The sequence below is a fragment of the Pongo pygmaeus genome, chromosome 18, assembly GCF_028885625.2.
Source record: "Pongo pygmaeus isolate AG05252 chromosome 18, NHGRI_mPonPyg2-v2.0_pri, whole genome shotgun sequence".
Classification (NCBI taxonomy): domain Eukaryota; kingdom Metazoa; phylum Chordata; class Mammalia; order Primates; family Hominidae; genus Pongo; species Pongo pygmaeus.
The window spans coordinates 63,897,996-63,917,196 of record NC_072391.2 but is presented as its reverse complement, the minus strand read 5'-3'; the positions used below and the strand labels follow the sequence as shown (position 1 = coordinate 63,917,196).

The window sequence follows — 19,201 nt, the reverse complement described above, 5'->3', positions numbered from 1 at the left end:
AATGCAGTCATGACACCATTTAGCAGTCACATGACATTTCAAGGTGGAAATGCCACGGCAGGTGGGGACCAGATAATGTAGGACTTCCCCTCTCCATGCCCTGCATTTCTGTATTGTTCTCAGTTTATGAGGAACAGGTATCCTTTTTGTAATGGGGGGATTAAAAGGTTTATAAATGATTAAACTAGCTGCTCTCCCAGGTGCCACTCAGGCGATTTATCAGTCTTAATAATTAAAACTCTGTGCTTCTCACTCTGGAGCTGCTTACTTGGAGCTGCCCCATGAGAGGCAGGTGTGGGATAGGGGCTGTGATGTGGAACATTGGCCCTGTGGCTTGATTTGGGACCCACATGCGAAACCCTGATTTTCTGTCTATGTTACATTTTGTCTGCACTGTGTTTTCTCATCTGGGACCAGAGGCCCTGAAGGTGCAGTAAAAGAGGTACTTTTGTGACTTATTTTCTTATATGTCCAAAATACTTCAAAGGAAACCTTAGGCTGTCTTTAGGTCAGGCAAGATTTTCTGTGTGTCACATGACTATAGACTTACCCGTGGTGTGACAGCCACACATCCAGCAGGGCTAGGCACAGGCTTCCCTTTGACTCTGAGCCACCCCGTCATATGTATTTGAAACAAGACTTTAGATCAAATGGGGCTGCTGAGAGGGGGAAAAGATCAAGGAATGAAGGCACAGGGTTGTAATGATCAGTTGGCAGAGCAGGAAGGCTGCATGTGGCTTGGGTCACCACAGAAGCCTTGAAGGGCTAGGCCACGTGCCCGAGGACTAACTGTGCTGGTGTGTTTTTAGATATTTGGCTTCTTGGCAACTGCGGCATATGCAGTGAACACATTCCTGGCAGTGCAGAAATGGAGAGTCAGTGTCCGCCAGCAGAGCACCAACGACTACATCCGAGCCCGCACGGAGTCCAGGGATGTGGACAGTCGCCCTGAGATCCAGCGCCTGGACACGTGAGGACCTGCCTGGATCCTCCTCCCTCCCGTCCTCGTGCCTGTCTCTCAGTCAAGTTTTCTTTCCCTTGTCGTGTCAGATTTCCATGTGATTCAGTTGAATTTTGTCCTCTTTGGTAAAAGTTCATTTTGGGAAAGGGTTTCCCGAGTGGCCCAGTGGGCAGGTCCGCAGTGGAGTTGGGAGGCCCACGTTCCTCGGCGTTTGGGGCTGTGGAGCAGCCGGCGTCACTGCCCAGGTCCACTTGAGGTCTTACCTGCCCTGAAGCACAGGCTTCCTTTGACTCTGAGCCACCTTGTCATGTGTATTTGTAACAAGACTTTGGATTAAATGGGGCTGCTAAGAGGGGGGAAATATGAAGGAATGAAGGGACAGCATTGGAATGGTCAGTCGGCAGTGGTTCTTAGGCAGCCTTAGGCACCACCTGCTCCAAGTCAGTGTTGAGTCTGCGTGCTGGGATCCAGCCCACTCCTCGTCTTCCATGCCAGGGCCCCCAGGCAGCCAGCACCAGCCCAAAGGCCACAAGCCTGGGGAAAGCCGATGTCCTGTTAGGATAGCTCCCAGGGACCTCTGACTCAAGGAAGGGTGACCTTTTGTTTCCTACTCTGCTGAGAAATCACTTGACTCTTCCTCAAATGAATCACCTTCCTGAACCCCAGATTCTTCTCCAGGAATATGGGGGCCATCTTGTTATGGGGACTATCTTGTTTTCTAGTTTCCTGCCTACCCTAAATACTTTGAGGCTGAATTGCAGATTTTCAGTCATTTTACCTTCTCAGGTAAAAGCCATGAAAGAAACAAGCCTATTCCGCCAGCCAAAGCACTTGCCCATTTGCTGGCTTCATGAACTGCAGGTGGGAGGTATGTGTTTGTGTTAAAAAACAGCATGCACACGTGTGTGCACACACACGCACACACATTCCCCTCTATTTTAGGGATGTGTGCTAATTTTCTAAATGCCTGCAAAGGGTTCTGAAATGATTCTGAGCAGATTCGTCTAGGATTTGAAAATACTTGAATTTGCACCAGAGCACACCCTTCCACTCATGTTTCAGAAGGCACTAATTGTCGCTTTGGGCGCCTCAGTGTCATAACTATAGATATCATTCTTGGGAGTTGTTGGGGGGAATAATCCTAGCTACTTAAGGTTTCTGATTGATTCTTGATAAAGTGAAGATTATTGTGTGTGGTGAATGAGTTCAGTGAGTCCCCATGATGCAGTAGTTTTTTAAAAAAAATTAGATTAATTATATCTTTTATGGAAAAAAGTTGTTTTAGTTTGTCAGGTTTTCCCTCTTTGAACTGTTTTTAATATTTACAAACCTCACTTTAGCTCTAACATTTTGTGTTTAGCCCTCAGCAAAAAGCACTTACTGTGGCAGGAAGATTTTGCAGTAACGTGGAGAAATCCCCAAGATCAAGTGCTGACAAATGTTGACAGCTTTAGCAGCGTACTGTGTAATAAATAACTCTGAGGGGGCGGCGGGGTGTCTGTGCAAGAAAGCGTCCCCTTATGCACATGTGGCGTCTCATTCCCCAGAAAAGGACAGTATCTGATCTCACAGTGTTGATCAGGCAACACTGCTGGGCTGGGGGTCGGAGTTGGGGTTAGCTCCCTTCACCAACACCTTCAGTACGATCTGAGTTCGGAGCAGTGGCCCAGGCTATGTGGCTGAGCACCATGTCTGCCTCAGGGGCTGACCCTGCTAGCCTGTTAACATCTCATCTCCCCTCTGCTCCCACAGAGAGGGCAGCCAGGCCAGCTCACAGCTGGGTGTGCTGCCTGGCAGGTCTGTTGAGTGTGTTTGCAAAGTCAAAATTGGGCTTATCTCCCTTTGAGAGTTCCTTTTAAAATAGGGCCACAAAGGCTCAGCCTTGCATTAAATGGGGCCCACTTGGAAGGACCACCCTGAGCTTTATCAGAAATCTCCTGCTGAGAATCATGTTACTTGGCCCCCAAAAAAGGCCACCTCTGAAGTGAAATTGAAAACAAGAATGCCATTCAGGTGGGCTTGTTGCCCAAGTTTTCCCAGGTCACTTCAGTAAAACCACTTGATCATCTGGTGAAAGAGGAGGGGCAGGTGGTTGGCCTCCTGAGGATATGTTGTCAGCTGCAAGAAATAGTTCTGAAGTCACTGAAACTAAATGCAGATGAATGACCAAAAAGGATGACACGCCAGAGAGTGACTTAGGAGTTAATTTGCATCTTCGTGATAGACTCTTCAGAATTATTTATGTCCCTGTAATTATTTAATATCCTTTGTGCCATGAGGCTCCTCGGTGGTTTTGTAAATGTTCTCCTTGTATTTAATTAACTCCCACTAGAACCGGAAGTGGTGCCATGGACACTTTCTAGTTGATGTAATGTGTGGTTGCACATCTCATCATGTATAGACCATGTGGTGACAAAAGTTCTGGAGGGAATAGGGTTGTCCACGGTGAATGTGAAGACGCCTATATTTTTCTTATATTGCCTCTATGCAAACAGAAGACAATCTATATCTGGGGGCCTTAAAATGACCTCTTGGCAAATTGGAGGAAGCGTTTTTGCATTTAATAGTTTCAATAGGGACCAATATCAGTTTGGTTTGGGGCATTTGAAGGCTGAGCGACCTTAGTTTTTCTCAGTGTTCTGGTGGGACAATATTGGTTTTCACATTTAAAGCAAAACTTGAAGAAACTGCAGTTGCTGTGTGCATTCGGATTTTTTCCTGGACACTGTACAGCTGAAACCCTCAAGCATTTGGTGGAACCTCTGGTGGTTTTAGATGGATGCAAACACTGACATCCTCAGAGAAAGTTTATTTTGGCACTGATTGGGTGGATTTGGTATTTTTTCACTCTGATTCTCTTTGATATCCTTCTTTCACACTGCTGAAGGCATGGGAGGGAAATGTGTTTTCCCTGCCTTAAAGAGGGATTACAGTCACGAAAGGCTGGAGATACTTGTTGGCCCCACATAAAGCTGGGAAGAGCAGACGCAGTTACAGATTAAAATCTCGTCAGAGAAGTTTGATTTGAAGTAAACAGCCATCCGAGGGAGGTGACTTTTGTCTACAGAAAAAGCAAGAATGTGGCAGCCTGCACAGCCCCAATACACATCTTCCTTGGCAATGTGAGCTGAAGCCAGCACGGGCAGGGCCGGCCCAGCTCTGAGGGCTTGGCCCTGGGAAGCCGGCGGCACCCCCAGCCCTTTGGGCCCTGTTACTGTCCCCTGGCAGGAAGGCTCACGCCTGTGGGCAGCCAGGGGATGTGTCTGACCTCCACCCTATGTCGGGTGCTTCTGGGACAGCTTTGTGACTCAGTTGAAAACATTTTGGCTCTCTTCAAGTTTGCAGTTACATCTGTGGTTCTTGGAAGCTGTCCTAGTAAGTCAGCCTTGAGTTAAGCCTGAGGAGACCAAGCTCCAACACCTTTGTGCACTCATGTACGTGAATTCTTGCTTGCAGTGAATGAGCCCTGAACAACCCTAGTGGGTGTCATGTCCTGCGTGTGGCCCAGGCGTACCTTTTCTTGTAGATTCACATGAGAAACCCGTCACCTATCCATGTGCTCTGAGAGGTGGACTGAGGTCTAATCCCTTTCTATGCCAGATTTTCTGTGGGTTGGTCTTAGCACCTAGGAGATGAATAGAGCATGGAGACACCTGAACAATTTAGTGATTCTGCAAGGCAGTGATGATTTAAGGGTTCCTATTGTCTCATCTGTGTTCAAAACAAAACAATCATGAAGTCTTTGTGCCACTGCCTGACTGTCATCTTCTCCAGATCTTGTTTACAGAGAAATAATGACGTTAAACAGGTATCAGAAAGGGGAAAAAAGTTTCTAGGCCAAGAGCTGCTGGTGGATTCTCTTGAGCAGAATAACAAGTTGCTTCCTGCTCCAGAGACCGCCATTAGCTTGTGAAGTCTCTAGGTGCCTTGTTATTTCCTAGTGAAGTTGCAGAATCCAGGGTTTTTTCCAGGTTTGTCTTATTTGATCAGCACCCATGTCCAGGCCCAACAGCTTGGTAGGCTGGTGAGGTCCACACACGGCCAGGTCTGGGAGATGAGGGAGGAAGCAGTGGCCTGGAACACCCCACCTGTCTGCTATCATCACTAGACAGCTCAGGCTGTCTTGGAAACATGTACTTTGTTAACTGCCTTCCTGTCCTCTTGTCTTTGAAAGCTGTCTCACGTTCCACAGTCAGCTTGAGGGCAAGAGTGGGATGCTGGGGACAGGTCTTCCCTGTGCTGTGGGTGAGCTCCTGGCATCTGGCTCAGGAACATGTGGGTCCAGCAGGTGACTCTGAAGCTGGCTTGGCTGCCATCTCAGACAGGACACAGGCCTGACACCCTCAGCTTTCAGCTTTGTAAACTTCCCTGGCGCTTTATAGAATCTTGTGTTTCTTCTCTTCTCAGCAGATATCATTCAAGTCACAAGAACTGTCTGGTTGAGAAAGTAATTTAAAATATTTGACCTTTTATGTTTCTTTCATTTAGAAACTGTGAGAGAAAATACCGTCAATATCTGTTAGGTCTAGAAAAATTTTCTTCTGAAAGTGAATGTTCTGTTTAATTCTTCTTCATGCAAGTGAGTAGCATTTGTACACTCTTCAGCTTGAAGCGGAGTGGGTCCTATTGTATTTTCCCTTCTTTTGTCTGGAATATATTCTTTTTCCATTTGGATGCAGTTTTACAGTTTTTCAACCTTTGGGATTTTTTTTTCCTTTCTAGTTTTTCCTACTCCACAAACGTAACAGTAAGGAAAAAATCACCCACAAACCTGCTGAGTTTGAATCACTGGCAACTTGCCTAGAAAAGTTCAGATGATGGGTCCTTGAATGGTGTATCTATTTCATAGGGTAAGTTTGTTGTCTATGTTTGTTTTTTTATGCTGAGGCTTTAATTCAGGTGACTTGCTATCTAGACACCTGGGGTGGCGTGTTTTCTTTGGGATGCATAATACACAAAGGCCAGGGAGCCTTTGGCTTGGACCCCAGGGAGCTATTGGAACTTTTAAAGTTTGAGTTTAGGAGTAAGAACATATCTCAGACCACCTTAATCAGCTTTGCTGATGGGATTTAGGGCCAGGTCAGAGTTTCTTTTCGTAACTGCCTGAAAAGAGATGGTGTGAAACAAGATTCTGATAATGGTTTGTGTGAGATTTGATCATAGTCTAAAACTATCACGTCTGAGTTGCCTTAGGATGACGCGCGTAGGGATGGTGAGGAGATGAGGGGAGAGGAGGGAGACCTGCTGGTGCCCTTGCACCAGGGTGAGGCCTGACTCACGCTGCTTCCCCCCACAGGCCCTGCTTTGCTTGCCTCCTTTTTCCAGAATCGATTTTGCAAGTTTCAAGACTCTGTTCCCCTCTTTGCAGAAGTGAGGAAGGCAAATACTCAGGGTTTGAAGGGCGACCTGGCTGGCCCGAGGGCTGGCAGATGTGAGGGCAGGACACCTGGGATGGACTCGTAGGCTGGCCCAGGCCCAAAGGGGGCTGCCTGTTCCCAACTCTTTCACTCTGTAACCCATTTTAAAATGAGTTTTTGAATCTTGCCTCAAATTGACCTACTTGGATAAAATCAGTGCTTTTCCTAACTTGATTTCATTTGACGTGGTTCCCTCTAAGAGAAATGGTAGGAATTGAAACTATTTGTATATGTTGAAATTTGTAGGGGTTCAGGAACCCATGGCAGAAACACTAAACTATTTATTTACAGGTATGACTATTTTTTTTCAAAGTAGGCAATTCTTTGTATATTTTAAGGCAAATAATCACTTCACCTCTGGTGCCTTCCATGCGTCGCATAAGCACTCGTCAATCGTGGAATTGGAAAAAAAGATGTACATTTAGTTAAACAAGATAACACTATTTTTGTAGCATGATTTTAGATTGTGTCCTTTTAATATTATTTTCAACAATGGTAGTTTTGAGGTTTTGGCCATTTTCTCTTTACACTTCGTATGTATTTTAAAGAAGAAAAAAAACAAAAAAATTCCCTGGCTATTCCTCTTTCCTCTCTGCTGCTGCTTCTCCCACATCTTGTTCCTGCTTATTTAAATAGTCTGAGAGTAAGAGTATATTTCTGTGAAATAATTGTAAGTCAGTATAATTGCATTTGGCATTTTTTAACCACTTGCTCAGTTTGGAGCCACTGCTCACCTCAAACAGTACAAAGAAAGTGTTTCCATATTTTACAAACAAAAGAGTAGCATCAGAGCCCTGACCTCCTGTCTTTGGGTGTAAAATGGTGAGAGGCCGGTGTCCGGCTCCTTCCCCTGTGGTTTGGGCTGGTGAACTGAGCCCAAGCGTATTCTCTGGCCCGGGCCCCTTCCAGAATCAGTGCGGGCGTCCTGCAGAGGCACGGCCTTCCTGCCGCTGCAGAGTGGGAAGCTTCCCGGGGGACCTCAGCCGGCTCCGGGGCTCTCACCTTCCACTGGGATCTCAGATTGGTTCATTGTGGATGCTCTGGCTAGGCTCAGCGGCCTTTTCCAGGCTTCAGGCCTGAACAAAACAGGCTGTTTGCTGTGAGGAGCTAGATGACACCAAGACACAGACACATACTCTTCACCGGCTCCTTTTGCCTCTCCTTCCTGCAGGACGTGAGTTATGTCTGGTCCCAAAACCCTTGAGTAAACTAGCTGAGCCATTGCAAATGAAGGTACAGATGGATTGAAACATAAAATTGTAGCTTTTGGTGTCCTTCTGAAGGGTCAGAATATGTAATTATTTGATGACCAAGGAAGTCAAGTCAGATGGCTAAGTAGTAACTTTCCAATATGATTTCTCCGTGGTACCTCACCTGGCGGCACTTTTGGGGGGCAATGTTAACAACTATCACATTTTACTTGTCAAGTTTCTTTCATTTCAGCAGTTTAAAGACACAACTGTGGGCTTTCTGAGGCGATGCCCGTTGGGCAAACAGGTTTATGTGTTTGGTTTTTCAGCTGACGTGGAAGCCTTGGGTGGGCGCCCCCTGGCTGGTCTGGCTTTTGGGTTCAAGTCTGTATGTCTGGAGTGGGTTGGGGCCCCAAAGCTTTGCTGCTATTGATTTGTCCCCGACAGCAGGCAAAGCCTCACATTGCCCTCGATTTTCCCCCTTTCATTTGAAGGACCAATTTTTCATGGTACTTGTCTTGATCTTTTTCATAGTGTTCAAATCTGTATTTTTGTATGTAGAGGGAAATAATTTTCTCAACACTAATCGTTAATAACTATTGTATTAAATTGTCATGAAGGAACTCTTGTTTAATAAATGGACGTGTAAGGATGTCGTTGTCTCTCCTCACTCTGACTGGCCTCCTCTGCCCCTTAAAGGTTGCGGATCCAGTTCCTGAAATAGGGCTGCTGTGTGGAGGTTGGACAGAGCCACGATCCTCGGGGTGGAACAAGGCCTCTGTGACACCAACTTTGCCGCTTTGCCAGGGCTTACAAGGTGGAATGTAAATTCCACCAGGGGCCTCTCCACTCCTGCACACCCAGCTTTCTTACCCATTTTCAGCACATGTGGTGTGTGACAGTTTGGGCGGAATGTCTTGTCTTTTCCCATCAGCCTGGATAAGAATGTGGACCCGGGTCCTCCAGGGCTGCAGTTCTCTGGGCTGTTATGCAACCAGCTTCCAAACCAGGAGAGCCCCAGGGTTCCGGCTGCCTGAGGCTGCCGTGAGACACTATCCTGATGTGTAAGTGAGAGGGCCCTGGGCCAGTTACCCGACCTTTGTCTCCGTTTGTTTGTTTGTAAAACAGGGTAGTGTGAGAACTAGAGCAGGGGTCCCCAACCCCTGGGCAGTGGACTGGTACCATGGGACCTGTTAGGAGCCAGGCCGCACAGCAGGAGGTGGGTGGCAAGCAACGGCATTACCGCCTGAGCTCCGCCTCCTGTCAGATTGGCAGTGGGATTAGGTTCTCATAGGAACGCGAATCCTATTGTAAACTGTGCATGCTACGGATCTAGGTTGTGTGCTCCCTATGAGAATCTAATGCCTGATGATCTGAGATAGAACAGTTTCATCCTGAAACCATCCCCTCCCACCCTCACCCCAACCCCCACCCCCCAACACCCAGTCCATGGAAAAACTGTCTTCCACGAAACTGGTCCCTGGCGCCAAAAAGGTTAGGGACCACTGAAATAAAGGATTAAATGGTAGTCAGATTTCATGTGTATTTTTGCTAAAACTGAAAGCTGTCAGGATCCACATTGGCATTACCAGTTTGTACTGAGGCCTGACACAATACCCAACAGTATTGCTCTGGTTTTTTCAAACACACACTCCAAGCAAGTGGTCAGTCTGGCTTAATTCATTATGGCTTTTTTTTCAGGGTAAGAGATTCACATGCAAGAGAATAAGGCTACAAATGCTCCAAACGTGGGTCCAGAACTCTGGCTCTTTTGTGAGGCCTAGAGTCACAGAAAATGTCATCTGTTAAGAAGCTGCTTTTGCATAAAAAAAAATATAAAAAGTTACAAAATTCCATCACAGACAGATACACAGTATAAATCGTTAGGTGAACACAGAAGGCTGGTCTCATCTCCCGCAGTGGCCCATAGACCTGCCCTGGGGTCTGGAAGTTCACTGTCCTGAGGGTCCGGGAACTCCTGCCTGCTGGCTGGGCTCTAGGAAGAAGGAGGGTTTGGCTGGGCCTGCCCAGCTCCCCATGACACTGTCACTGTGATGCCACTGTTGTACCCTCTGTCATCTGGACCAGTCAGTCTATGAGCTCTTCTTTGAAACCGTCTTAGACCCAGAATGGTCATCTCACCCCCAGAAGACATGGTTTCCACGGGTGGGAGGTGTCAGTTATGGGTGCCGAGCCCCACTTCCTGGGCGACGAGGCAAAGGTCAATTTCTCCCTGCTTCAAGAATGAAGAGGGAACTGGTGCTCCTTGAACCAAAGATTCTTGGAAGGGTCATTGTCACCAAAGTGCCTGGTGGGGGCAGGAGCACCAAGTGCAGACAAACCCACCGGGGCCTGGCGGGGCAGCCCTGTCACGGTTTCTGTCTTTGTTCCTGTTAGTGAAACAGAAGACCCCCGACCCCCGCCACCTAGCAGCATGGAACACCTGCTGCCCAGATACAGACAAGGCTCTGCTTTGTCTCCTTGTGCTGGTTTTTGGCAGAGAGGTTAAAGGGCTGAAGGCCTGTGGGACAGAAATGGGGAGAAGGGGTGGGATACCCAAGATGCCCTCATACGCAGCGTGGTCAACAGTGCTGAGCTGAGGGGCAAGCCTGGTAGGCTGGGCTCAGGCAGAACCTGAGGCTGTAGGGGGCCTGCTATGTCCGCAGCCCCCTCTGCAACTCAGAAGTCCAGGCCTCCCCTCCAACGCCAGCGTCCCCTGTGAGGCGCAGGGGTGGAGGCCTGTGTGGCTCAGGTTGCCAAGGCACCCACCCAGGCCTTCAGTCAGAGTCCGAGTCGGAATTCTCTTCTGAAAGGAAAGCAGAGAAGATGCTTGGCAGGAGGCTCAGGGCAGCGGTGCCTGGGAACGGTCTCTGGGGAAGCACAGCTGGGTTGCTGGCAGGAGCCTGGGTGCAGGCCTCCCGCAGCTGACTCTACCATTCCCAGTGATGGCTGGCATCAGGGCGGGCCGCGGGCCTGAGGCCCTCCATAGGCAGCAGCCACTTTCTCTCTCTCTCTTTTGTTGTTGTTGTTGTTGTTTTTTGTTTTTGAGACAGAGTCTTGCTCATCACCCAGGCTGGAGTGCAATGGCGGGATCTCGACTCACTGCAACTTCCGCCCTCCCAAGTTCAAGTGATTCTCCTGCCTCAGCCTCCCGAGTAGCTGGGATTATAAGCGTGTGCCACAACACCTGGCTAATTTTTGTACTTTTAGTAGAGATGGATTTTCACCAGGCTGGTCTTGAACTCCTGACCTCAGGTGATCTACCTACCTCAGCCTCCCAAAATGCTGGGGTAACAGGCGTGAGCCACTGCACCCAGCCGCAGAAGCCACTTGCACCTCCAGGGTGTGGGTGCAGGTGCAGGTGGGGGTGTTTCCACCCTAAGACTGAAGCCCAGGTGCCCCTTCCTCAGGCCCAGCCCCTCCGGAGTCTCCCTGGGCTGTTCTCAGCTGGGTGGGTCAGGGCTGTACCTCTCCATCCCAGCTCTACCCCCACCCCCAGGTTCAGCAGGACAAGGTGAGGACAGCTATTTTCTTGTCCTCCAAACTAAAATATACTAGAAAATCAGCAAGCCTCTTTTTAGCCATTTTATATCTTCAATCCCCCTCCCCCAATCCTTGTTTAATATTGTAATCAGAAACAACTTTATAATGGTAAGGGCCTGCCATGAGGTGTACCTCGAGGGTTCCTGAAATCCCAATTCTGTCTCGGAGCTCTGTAGAGCCTTCTGGAACCTCCACCCCAGAAGGAAAAGCACCAGAGTCACTAACCCCCCACCCCACCCCAGTGCTGGTTGCTACTTCCTGATGCTCATCCCCTCCCTGGCCAGCCTCTGTCTCTCAGAACCCCAGTCAGTCCCCATGAGCTGTCGCTGGCTCATGGCCGGGCTCAGGGCTGGGGTGTGGGCAGCCTAGTCCCTAAACCCCAGCTCTGTCCCTCACTCCTGTTTCTGGGCTGCACTCCTCAGATTTTGTGGGTTTTGCTATATTCAATTTTTTTCCCCCCGAGGTGGAGTTTCTCTCTGTCGCCCAGGCTGGAGTGCAGTGTCGTGATCTGAGGTCACTGCAACCTCTGCCTCCCGTAGGTGATTCTCCTGCCTCAGCCTCCCAAGTAGCTGGGATTACAGGCGGGCACCACCATGCCTGGCTGATTTTTGTATTTTTAGTAGAGATGGGGTTTCACCATGTTGGCCAGGCTGGTCTCAAACTCCTGACCTCAAGTGATCCACCCATCTCGGCCTCCCAAAGTGCTGAGATTACAGGCATGAGCCACTGTGCCTGGCCGCTATATTCAATTCTAACATATAAGTCAAGAATAATTTTACAGCAAAATAATTGTTACATATGTGAAACTCTCCAAATAGTAAAACAAAAAAACAAAAGACAAAAAAAAACCCACCCAAGTTTCCACTGACGTTTACTAATTGTTCCCTGGGCTGGTTGTCTGGGATCACTTGCTGCAGGCAACTGGGAGCAGGTTGCAGAGCCTGAGGAAACCGCCTGGGAGCTCTAACCTAATATTTGCCAAGGGATGGGATGGGATGAGTGGCACTCATTTTCAGCAGAAGGACGGTTTCTGGGATTCACAAATCCCCATGGCCCCAGCACCTGGCTGTTAGGAAACCAGTGGCTCTTAAGCCTAACCTACTGTGGTCCTGCCTAGGGAAGATCCCAACCACGGGGTGGGGCCTGCAGGCCGTTCCAGAACTGCCCTTGTCTACCTGTCCAGCCACAGGCACTGCCAGCACGGGCACATCCGCCTGGTCCAGAGAAGCATCTCCCCAGGCAGAAGCGCCTGCTGTCTCTGCTCTCAGCCTTCTTCCCTACACCGGCCTGGTCTCTTCTGCCTGCACACTTCTCTACTGCCATCCGTCAGGACCCAGCTCTAGCATCCCCTCCAGAGCCTCGGGCCAGCTGACACTCAGCGTGGGCCTGCTTTCAACTACTGTATCCCTCCCTCTATCGGCTCCTGTTTTACTGTTGTCATTGCTGCCCCATCTGGCCCCTCCCCTGGTACAGGACACATCATGTGTCCCTTGCCACGGTTTCTGGGTCTGACTCCTTTCTGGGCTCTGAGCTCCGCAGGACAGGCCGGGATGGGTAAGACAGCAGAGGGGCTGGGTTTGGGGGGTGGCCACTCTGGATCCCAGGTGGACAGGTGCCTGAGAGTGACTGGCTGCCCAGGGGGGTCGTCCAGGGAGACTTGCCGGCCTGGCCCGAGGCTCAGCCATGCCCACTGCTTGCCCCTCCTAGAAAGGCTGGGGTGAGGGTGCACGAGGGGAATGGGACTGGCTTTGGATCAGTGCTGCATGAGGGTAGGTGAGAATGGGCTTTGAAAACACTTCTTGCCATGGGGAGAGAGGAAATGATCCCACCCCAGCCTCAAACTAGCTGGCCATCCCCAAGGGAGGGCAGGCCCCTGTTGCAGCACTGCTGGGGTGATCAGGGCGGCCGCTCACCTTCTGTCTTGTGGGCTGTGGTCTCATCTGCAGAGTCCCCTTGTTTGAGGAATTTGGCCACGTCGTTAAAGATCAGGTAGAAATCAATTGCAAACACAATGGTAGCAAAGAAGCCAAACACCTGTGGACAGAGTGGATGGGATGCATCACAGGGCTGACTCCCTGCTCCGGGAGGCTGCTGCCCCAGCCTCGCAGCCCATTTCAGATCTGCTTGGACAAACAGCCTGAGTGACAGGCACAGACCCCTTTGAGTAACGGAAGTGGGAAAATGAGCTGTGAACTTGGTTTGACAAACAGCCTTTCAAAACTCTGAGTAGAGTCAATCTCTAACGAGAGGACTTTGGAATCATCATCGGGACCCACATGAGACCCCAGGGGGGCCCCAGCAGGGAAAGGCTCTGCCCCAGGTCCCACTCTAAATGAGGGGCTAGAGGGGCATCTGCAGTTTCCAGAGGGGTGGGGCGGCTGCTCACCCCAGCGGCTTTGGAAGCCCCATCCGAGTACTTGGCGACGGCCGTGATGGAGATGGCAAAGTAGATGAGGGCCGCGGTGACACAGCGCAGGAAGTCCTGGGGAGAGAGGGGCATGCTGCCCTGAGCCCCTGGAGCTGAGCACAGCATGGGGAGGAGGGCTGGCAGCCTGGTCGTGTTCCCAGCCCCAGGCCTAGCACCTGAGGGCTCCTACCCCGTCCTGGCCCCACCCACATGCCTAGGCCCTTGTCCCACCCCCTAGGTGCCTCTGCTGCCCTGCCAGCAGCTGACACTGCCCTATCCTGGGTCCAGCGGGGCTGCTGTCCTAAGCTCTGGACAAAAAACTGTGTGGATCAGGCTGCAGCCTGCCCTGCGACACGGTGGAAGCAGAAGTTGGAAACACCCCCACCTGCTCCCTTCCCGCTCTCCAGTGGGGAGATCTGGCTCTGGGCCTCGGCTTTGCCACACTCTTGTGGCCGATCCATTTATGGATCACAGTTTCTGCTTACCCGTCCCTAAGATGGGGACACAGAGGGTGCAGCCCTCCTGAGGCAGCAGATGATGGATATGAAGTCAAGAGACAAGGGTTCAAGTCGAGCCTTTGCTGCCCTTTCTCTAGGACACATTTCATTCAGCGAAGTCCACTGGGGTCTGGGCCCTCACAGGTGATAAAACGAGGTCAGGGTTGCTGATGGCTGAGGTCTGGGTAAGCCCTGCAAGTCCTCAGTTAACCTGTCCTGCCCACGTGGAAATGGCTTGAATTCCTGTGGCGGCAGCTCATTCCTGTACGCCCAGTGGGGAGCACCGGCGCCACCTGGTGGCCAGAGACCCTATCCGGGTTCCCTGCCTCACAGACCTGCTCTAGAGGCACCACAGCCCACTTTAGGTCACAGGGCTGCTGAGTAGTGGAGCTGGGATGATCTGAAGCTGGGTCTCTCCAATCAGTTCTAACCAACTGCAAACTCCAGCACACTAGAGAAAGGATAAGGGCCCAAGTGCACGACTCTGGACTCCTCATCTGGCCGCTTTGTGCAGGACACCCCTCTCTCCTGGGGCCCCTGTGCTCACCATCATGGGCCAGCACAAGCCCTGCCACTTGTCATTCAGCTGCATGGCATCAGCAAAGAGGAAGTACAAGGCCAGCAGGAACTCCAGCAGAGGCGCTGTGAGGAAGGCAGATGCTGAGGACGCCACATAGCAGATAAAAGTGATGAATGAGAGACCCTGCGGGGAAGGAGTTTGAGGTGAAGTCGGAGCCTTTTCATGCTCCTTGTCCAGTGCTCCTCTGAGCCAGGCCCTGTGGTCAGGATAGAGGAGGCTCCAGCAGGGGAAGCCAACTGCTCACAGTCCCGCAGCTGGGAAGTGGCAGAGCCAGATTAGAATCCCAGGCCAAGCACAGTGGCTCACACCTGTAATCCCAGCACTTTGAGAGGCCGAGGCAGGTGGATTGCTTGAGCCCAGAAATTTGACCCCAGCTTGGGCAACATGGCAAAACCTCATCTCGGCAAAATATACAAAAATTAGCTGGGCATGGTGGTAGTGTGTGCCTGAAATCCCAGCTACTCGGGAGGCTGAGGTGGGAGGATCACCTGAGCCCAGGGAGGTCAAGGCTGCAGTGAGCTGTGATCAGGCTACTGCACTCCATCCTGGGTGAGAGACAGAGACCCTGTCCGCACCCGCCCCTACAAAAAAAAAACCCAGCATGGCCCAGGCCCACACCTATGCTGCCTCCCAGTCCTGGGCATGACCCTGAGTCCTCACCTCACCCCACCCCAGCTCCCTGCCAGGACCTAGTCAGAAAGCCCCAGCCTCCCAAGCACATCCACTCCACTCAGTGCCCTGCAGAGGGAAATCAAAGCGAGGCAGGAACCAGTTTCCAAAAAGTAACACCCAACACCAAAGACGTGCGCTCGTCACTGAATGTAAATTTCACCTTGAAAAGAAAAAACAAATCTTGAACCTTAATGATATGTGTCCTGAAGTGTTCAGAGGTGAAATGTCCTGATGTCTGCAATTTATTTTGTGTTATAAGATAAAATGGATTGATGGACAGATAAAGCAAACGAATCTTTCAGAGTTTTAATGTATTTGCAAATTTTCATAATAATAAGAAAGGAACATCTAACAGAGGGTGTGTTGGCACTGACACCTCAGGCCCTGCTGCCTTATTCATACATGGCCAGCTGTGAAAGGTGGGGCCAGCTGTACTTGAACTACAAGAATCAAAATGTTCACTGTGATCTTGCCCACAACTCTGTAGGTGGGAAGAGCTGATGCAGGAGGATGTCGAGCCCTGGGCATTCCTACAGCCCAGGTGCGCTGCAGAGCAGGCCAAGGTGACCTGTTGGCTAGCCTGGGGCTCCACAGTGCCTGGTACCCTGAGGCTCACGGGCGTCTCCTCTGACCCTCACATCCACCCATGAGCACAGCCCCACTTTACAGATGAGAAGACTGTCACATGGCTAATCAGAGGCTGCTAGAATTTGAACCCAGGGCTGGCTGACCCCCCAGATAGAGTTATCTTAGCTCCGCCCCCGAGATGGAGTCTTGCTCTGTCCCCCAGGCTGGAGTGCAGTGGCATGATCTCAGTTCACTGCAACCTCCACCTCCCGGGTTCAAGTGATTCTCCTGCCTCAGCCTTCCTGAGTAGCTGGGATTACAGGCGCCCGCCACCACACCCAGCTAATTTTTGTATTTTTAGTAGAGACAGGGTTTCGCCATGCTGGCCAGGCTGGTCTCGAATTCCTGACCTCAGGTGATCCACCCACCTCGGCCTCCTAAAGTGCTGGGATTATAGGTGTGAGCCACCACGCCCAGCCCAGATAGAGTTCTTAAGCAACTTGGCCCTGTGGGTGCTGGGGAGGCCATCTGTCCCTGGTTTCTGTCACTGTGGCTTCGTTTGAACATGTCTATGGCTGAGTAGCTTCTAGTGGGTGCGGGAAGCCCCATGGGGACACTCAGATGCCCCACAGGAAGCACTGTGGCTGCTTCAGACAAATGAACTGCAGGGATCCCAGGGGGTCCCCAGAGCACCCCCATTTGCTCTGCACATGGCCTTGGGTGCAGCTGAGCCCCCTTTGGAAAGATAGACTAAGGCATAGAGAGGGGCTGGGAGGCTGCTGGGGCCTCCCAGGAAGGCCTTCCATGGGACTGACCCAGTCCTGGCCCTCCCCTTCCTGTCTCCTATGCCTGTGCCCCAAAGCCTAATTCTGGGGATTCCTCTCTCAATTCCTGTTTTCTCATCCCGCGATTTCTGGGACCACTTCCTCTCTCTGTTTCTGTCCATCTCAGCTTCTGCACTTGCTTGGCCTGGGGGTGGGAGTGAGGGGACTAGGGAGGCAGGAGTGCCCTCAGCGGCTCCTGTGAACCCTGAGTGCTGACCGTTCACCCTTCCTTATCTTCCCTGACCTGGATTCCTGACATCTGCTGGGTCCAGGGTGGCCTCTATGCTCCTGCTGGACATATGCCTCCCCACTATGAGGTGGTCCTGGGTGGGGATGGGGTGGGTTCAAGCCACGCTGGGGATGGTGGATTCGAGGCTTCTCCCCTCAAGTGGCTCCCAGCGGTCTCCAGGGTGGGGCTGGGAGTGTGGGCTCGGAGTGTGGCCTTGGTGTCTGACTTGGGCGTTGGGCAGGTGGCCTCTGGGCTGACCGTGGGAGAGGCTGCAGGACCACCTTCTGCCCTCTGCCCTGAGCGACCAGGGAGAGGTCCCGGAGCAGAATCCCCCTTCCTCCTGCCCCCACCCTCCTGGCCGCTCTCACTGGGCCCCTCAGTTGAGCCACCTGTCAAATCAGGCGCCTGAGCGCTCTCATCTGTGAAGTGGGGACAAGGGCAGGAAGCGCCAAGTCGCTGGGATCTAAGCAACAAGTGGCCGCCGCCGTGCGCCGCTCTCTCCTCCCGCCTCCCCCTGCCTCCCGCCCGGCCTCTCCCTCCCCATCCCCGGCGGCCCAGCGCCACCCCTACCCCACGGCGGACAGTGCGGGCGCCTCCGGTGTCCAGAGGACAAAGAAGCCCCACCAGCCGGGGTGGGGGCGAGCGCGGAGTAGGAAGGAGCCCGGCCGCGGAGGGGAGGAGGGCGATGAAGTCACCGCGGGGCCGCCTCACCCAGTCCCGAGGGTGGAGGGGGTCCCTCCCGCTCCGCACGGCCCCCCACCCGCTCGGCCCCGGCCCGCCCTACTCGCGCGCAGGAAAGCGGACCCCGCCGCGGCCCGGGAGTCCCGGAGGTCCGAGTTGCCCGAGTCCCCGGGGCCCAGAGAGAGCGGGGGCGCCTGGGGGCCCCACAGCAGGACCCACATCCCCGGGCCCCACCCGCTTCCCACGGCCCCCAGCTCTGGACTCGCGGGGACAGTACCGCGGATGGCCTGGGCTCGGGCCCCGCCCCGCCGCCCAAAGTTTGGGGACCTCGACCCAACTTCGCCAGGCGCCCGAGAAAAGTCGGCCAAGGCGGCGCGGAGAGGGGGGATCGGAGCACGGCGGCCGCCCCCGGACCCCACCCGCGCCCTGACGTCCTCCTCCGAAAGAAGCTGCGCAGTCCCAGCGGGGTGGCCGAGGGTCCCGCCGCACTCACCGACTCGGCCAGCAGGAGGCGGCCTTTGAGAGAGCAGAGGAAAGCCCGCGCCGGCAGCAGGGCGCGGAGCCCGGGGACCGCGGGGCCGGGACGGGAGCCGCCGGTGGGCTCGGGGTCCGGGTCGGGGTCGGGGTCTGGGGGCCACATGGCGGCGGCGGCGGCGGTAGGGCCGGGGCTCTGCCTGGCTCCCCTCTTCTCGCGCCCGGAGGGAAGCGGAAACCCGGGCTGTGCGGAAGGAGGGCAGGCGACACTCGCTCGCGCAGGGGCGCATCCCCCGCCGCCCCGCCCCGCCTCGCCCCGCCCCCACCCGCTCCTCCAGCCCGCCCCTCCCCCTCGGACCCCGGCTGCGGGGGATGCTGGGCCCGACCCGCCCGCGCCCCGGCCTGGGGCCTCTGCAGATTCCACCTTCTTTCTCACCCTGGTTCGGGCCGCTGGAGACCTCCCGATCACCGCCCCGGCACCCCTTCGGAGCTCCCACCCGTCTGCCCCTATCGAGAAGGGCTGTCTATACTCGCTGTCTCCGGTCTAACTTCCTGCCCGTGCGCGTTTCTGGGATCCGGGAACCCAGGCGTCTCGACAGCAAAGACCCCGGCCGTGATGTCGGCTCCGCAACCCATGCCCTCTCTCCTTCTTGGGGTCCGGAGTTTTCTTGCGACTTTCTTGGCCACCCCTCCTGTCCCCGGCCAGCCCCACCCTCCTCCAGGGCCTCTTTGTTGGCTGTTCTAGGCCTCGGTCCTGCACCCGCCTCCCCCAACCCATTCTCAGAGGACTCTCAGACCTGCAAGCGCAGCTCCAGGCACACACACAGACACGCACACACGCGCGCGCAAACACACACAGGCACGCACATCTGCAGGACTTCCTGACCTGCAGTCCCCCCACCCCAACACATCTCTCTCTCTCTCTCTCTCTCACACACACACACACACACACACACTCCACACGCTCATGCGTGCACATCTAGAGAGCGTCTGGAGTTCAGCGTGATCAAGACCCAGCTTCCTGTGCCTCTGCGAAGGGCACTGCCCCCTCCTTTCCTTCCACCCAACTAGCGGAGACCTGCGGGTTGTCCTTGTCCCTCTTCACCGGCAGTCTGTAACCCAGGTCCTCCCACTTTCACCTCCTGTAACTTTCTCTGAT

General features: G+C 53.1%; 2 protein-coding genes across 5 annotated transcripts in view; one reads left to right on the top strand and one right to left on the bottom strand.

Annotated features, from left to right (window-relative positions):
• Positions 1-8,220, top strand: part of CMTM4 (CKLF like MARVEL transmembrane domain containing 4) — an 82,264-nt gene extending 74,044 nt beyond the window's left edge. The window contains exon 4 of the mRNA XM_054453795.2: positions 810-8,220. Coding sequence (XP_054309770.1) covers positions 810-974 — 165 coding nt within the window. The 3' untranslated portion in view covers positions 975-8,220. The remainder of the gene's footprint in view (positions 1-809) is intronic.
• Positions 8,221-9,233: 1,013 nt separating this feature from the next.
• Positions 9,234-19,135, bottom strand: CMTM3 (CKLF like MARVEL transmembrane domain containing 3). 4 transcript variants are annotated; one of them, XM_063655250.1, is made up of 6 exons: positions 19,121-19,135; positions 18,062-18,286; positions 14,563-14,718; positions 13,498-13,593; positions 13,025-13,145; positions 9,234-10,374 (listed from the first exon to the last, which is right to left on the bottom strand). In XM_063655250.1, the coding sequence occupies exons 2-6, from the start codon at positions 18,206-18,208 to the stop codon at positions 10,346-10,348; spliced, it is 549 nt and encodes a 182-aa protein (XP_063511320.1). In that variant the 5' UTR covers positions 18,209-18,286; positions 19,121-19,135; the 3' UTR covers positions 9,234-10,345. The 4 variants fall into 4 exon arrangements, with proteins under 4 accessions (XP_063511320.1, XP_054309771.1, XP_054309774.1 ...); XM_054453796.2 differs by lacking the exon at positions 19,121-19,135 and adding an exon at positions 18,479-19,034; XM_054453799.2 differs by lacking the exon at positions 19,121-19,135 and adding an exon at positions 18,540-19,034.
• Between the last annotated feature and the right edge of the window lie 66 nt (positions 19,136-19,201).

Coding starts and splice junctions, on each gene's coding strand:
- CMTM3 (XM_063655250.1), bottom strand. CDS start 18,208: ATGTGGCCCCCAGACCCCGACCCCGACCCGGACCCCGAGCCCACCGGC. Junction 13,594..14,562: donor GCTTGTGCTGGCCCATGATG/GTGAGCACAGGG, acceptor CTCTCTCCCCAG/GACTTCCTGCGCTGTGTCAC. Junction 13,146..13,497: donor GGGCTTCCAAAGCCGCTGGG/GTGAGCAGCCGC, acceptor CTCTGTCCACAG/GTGTTTGGCTTCTTTGCTAC.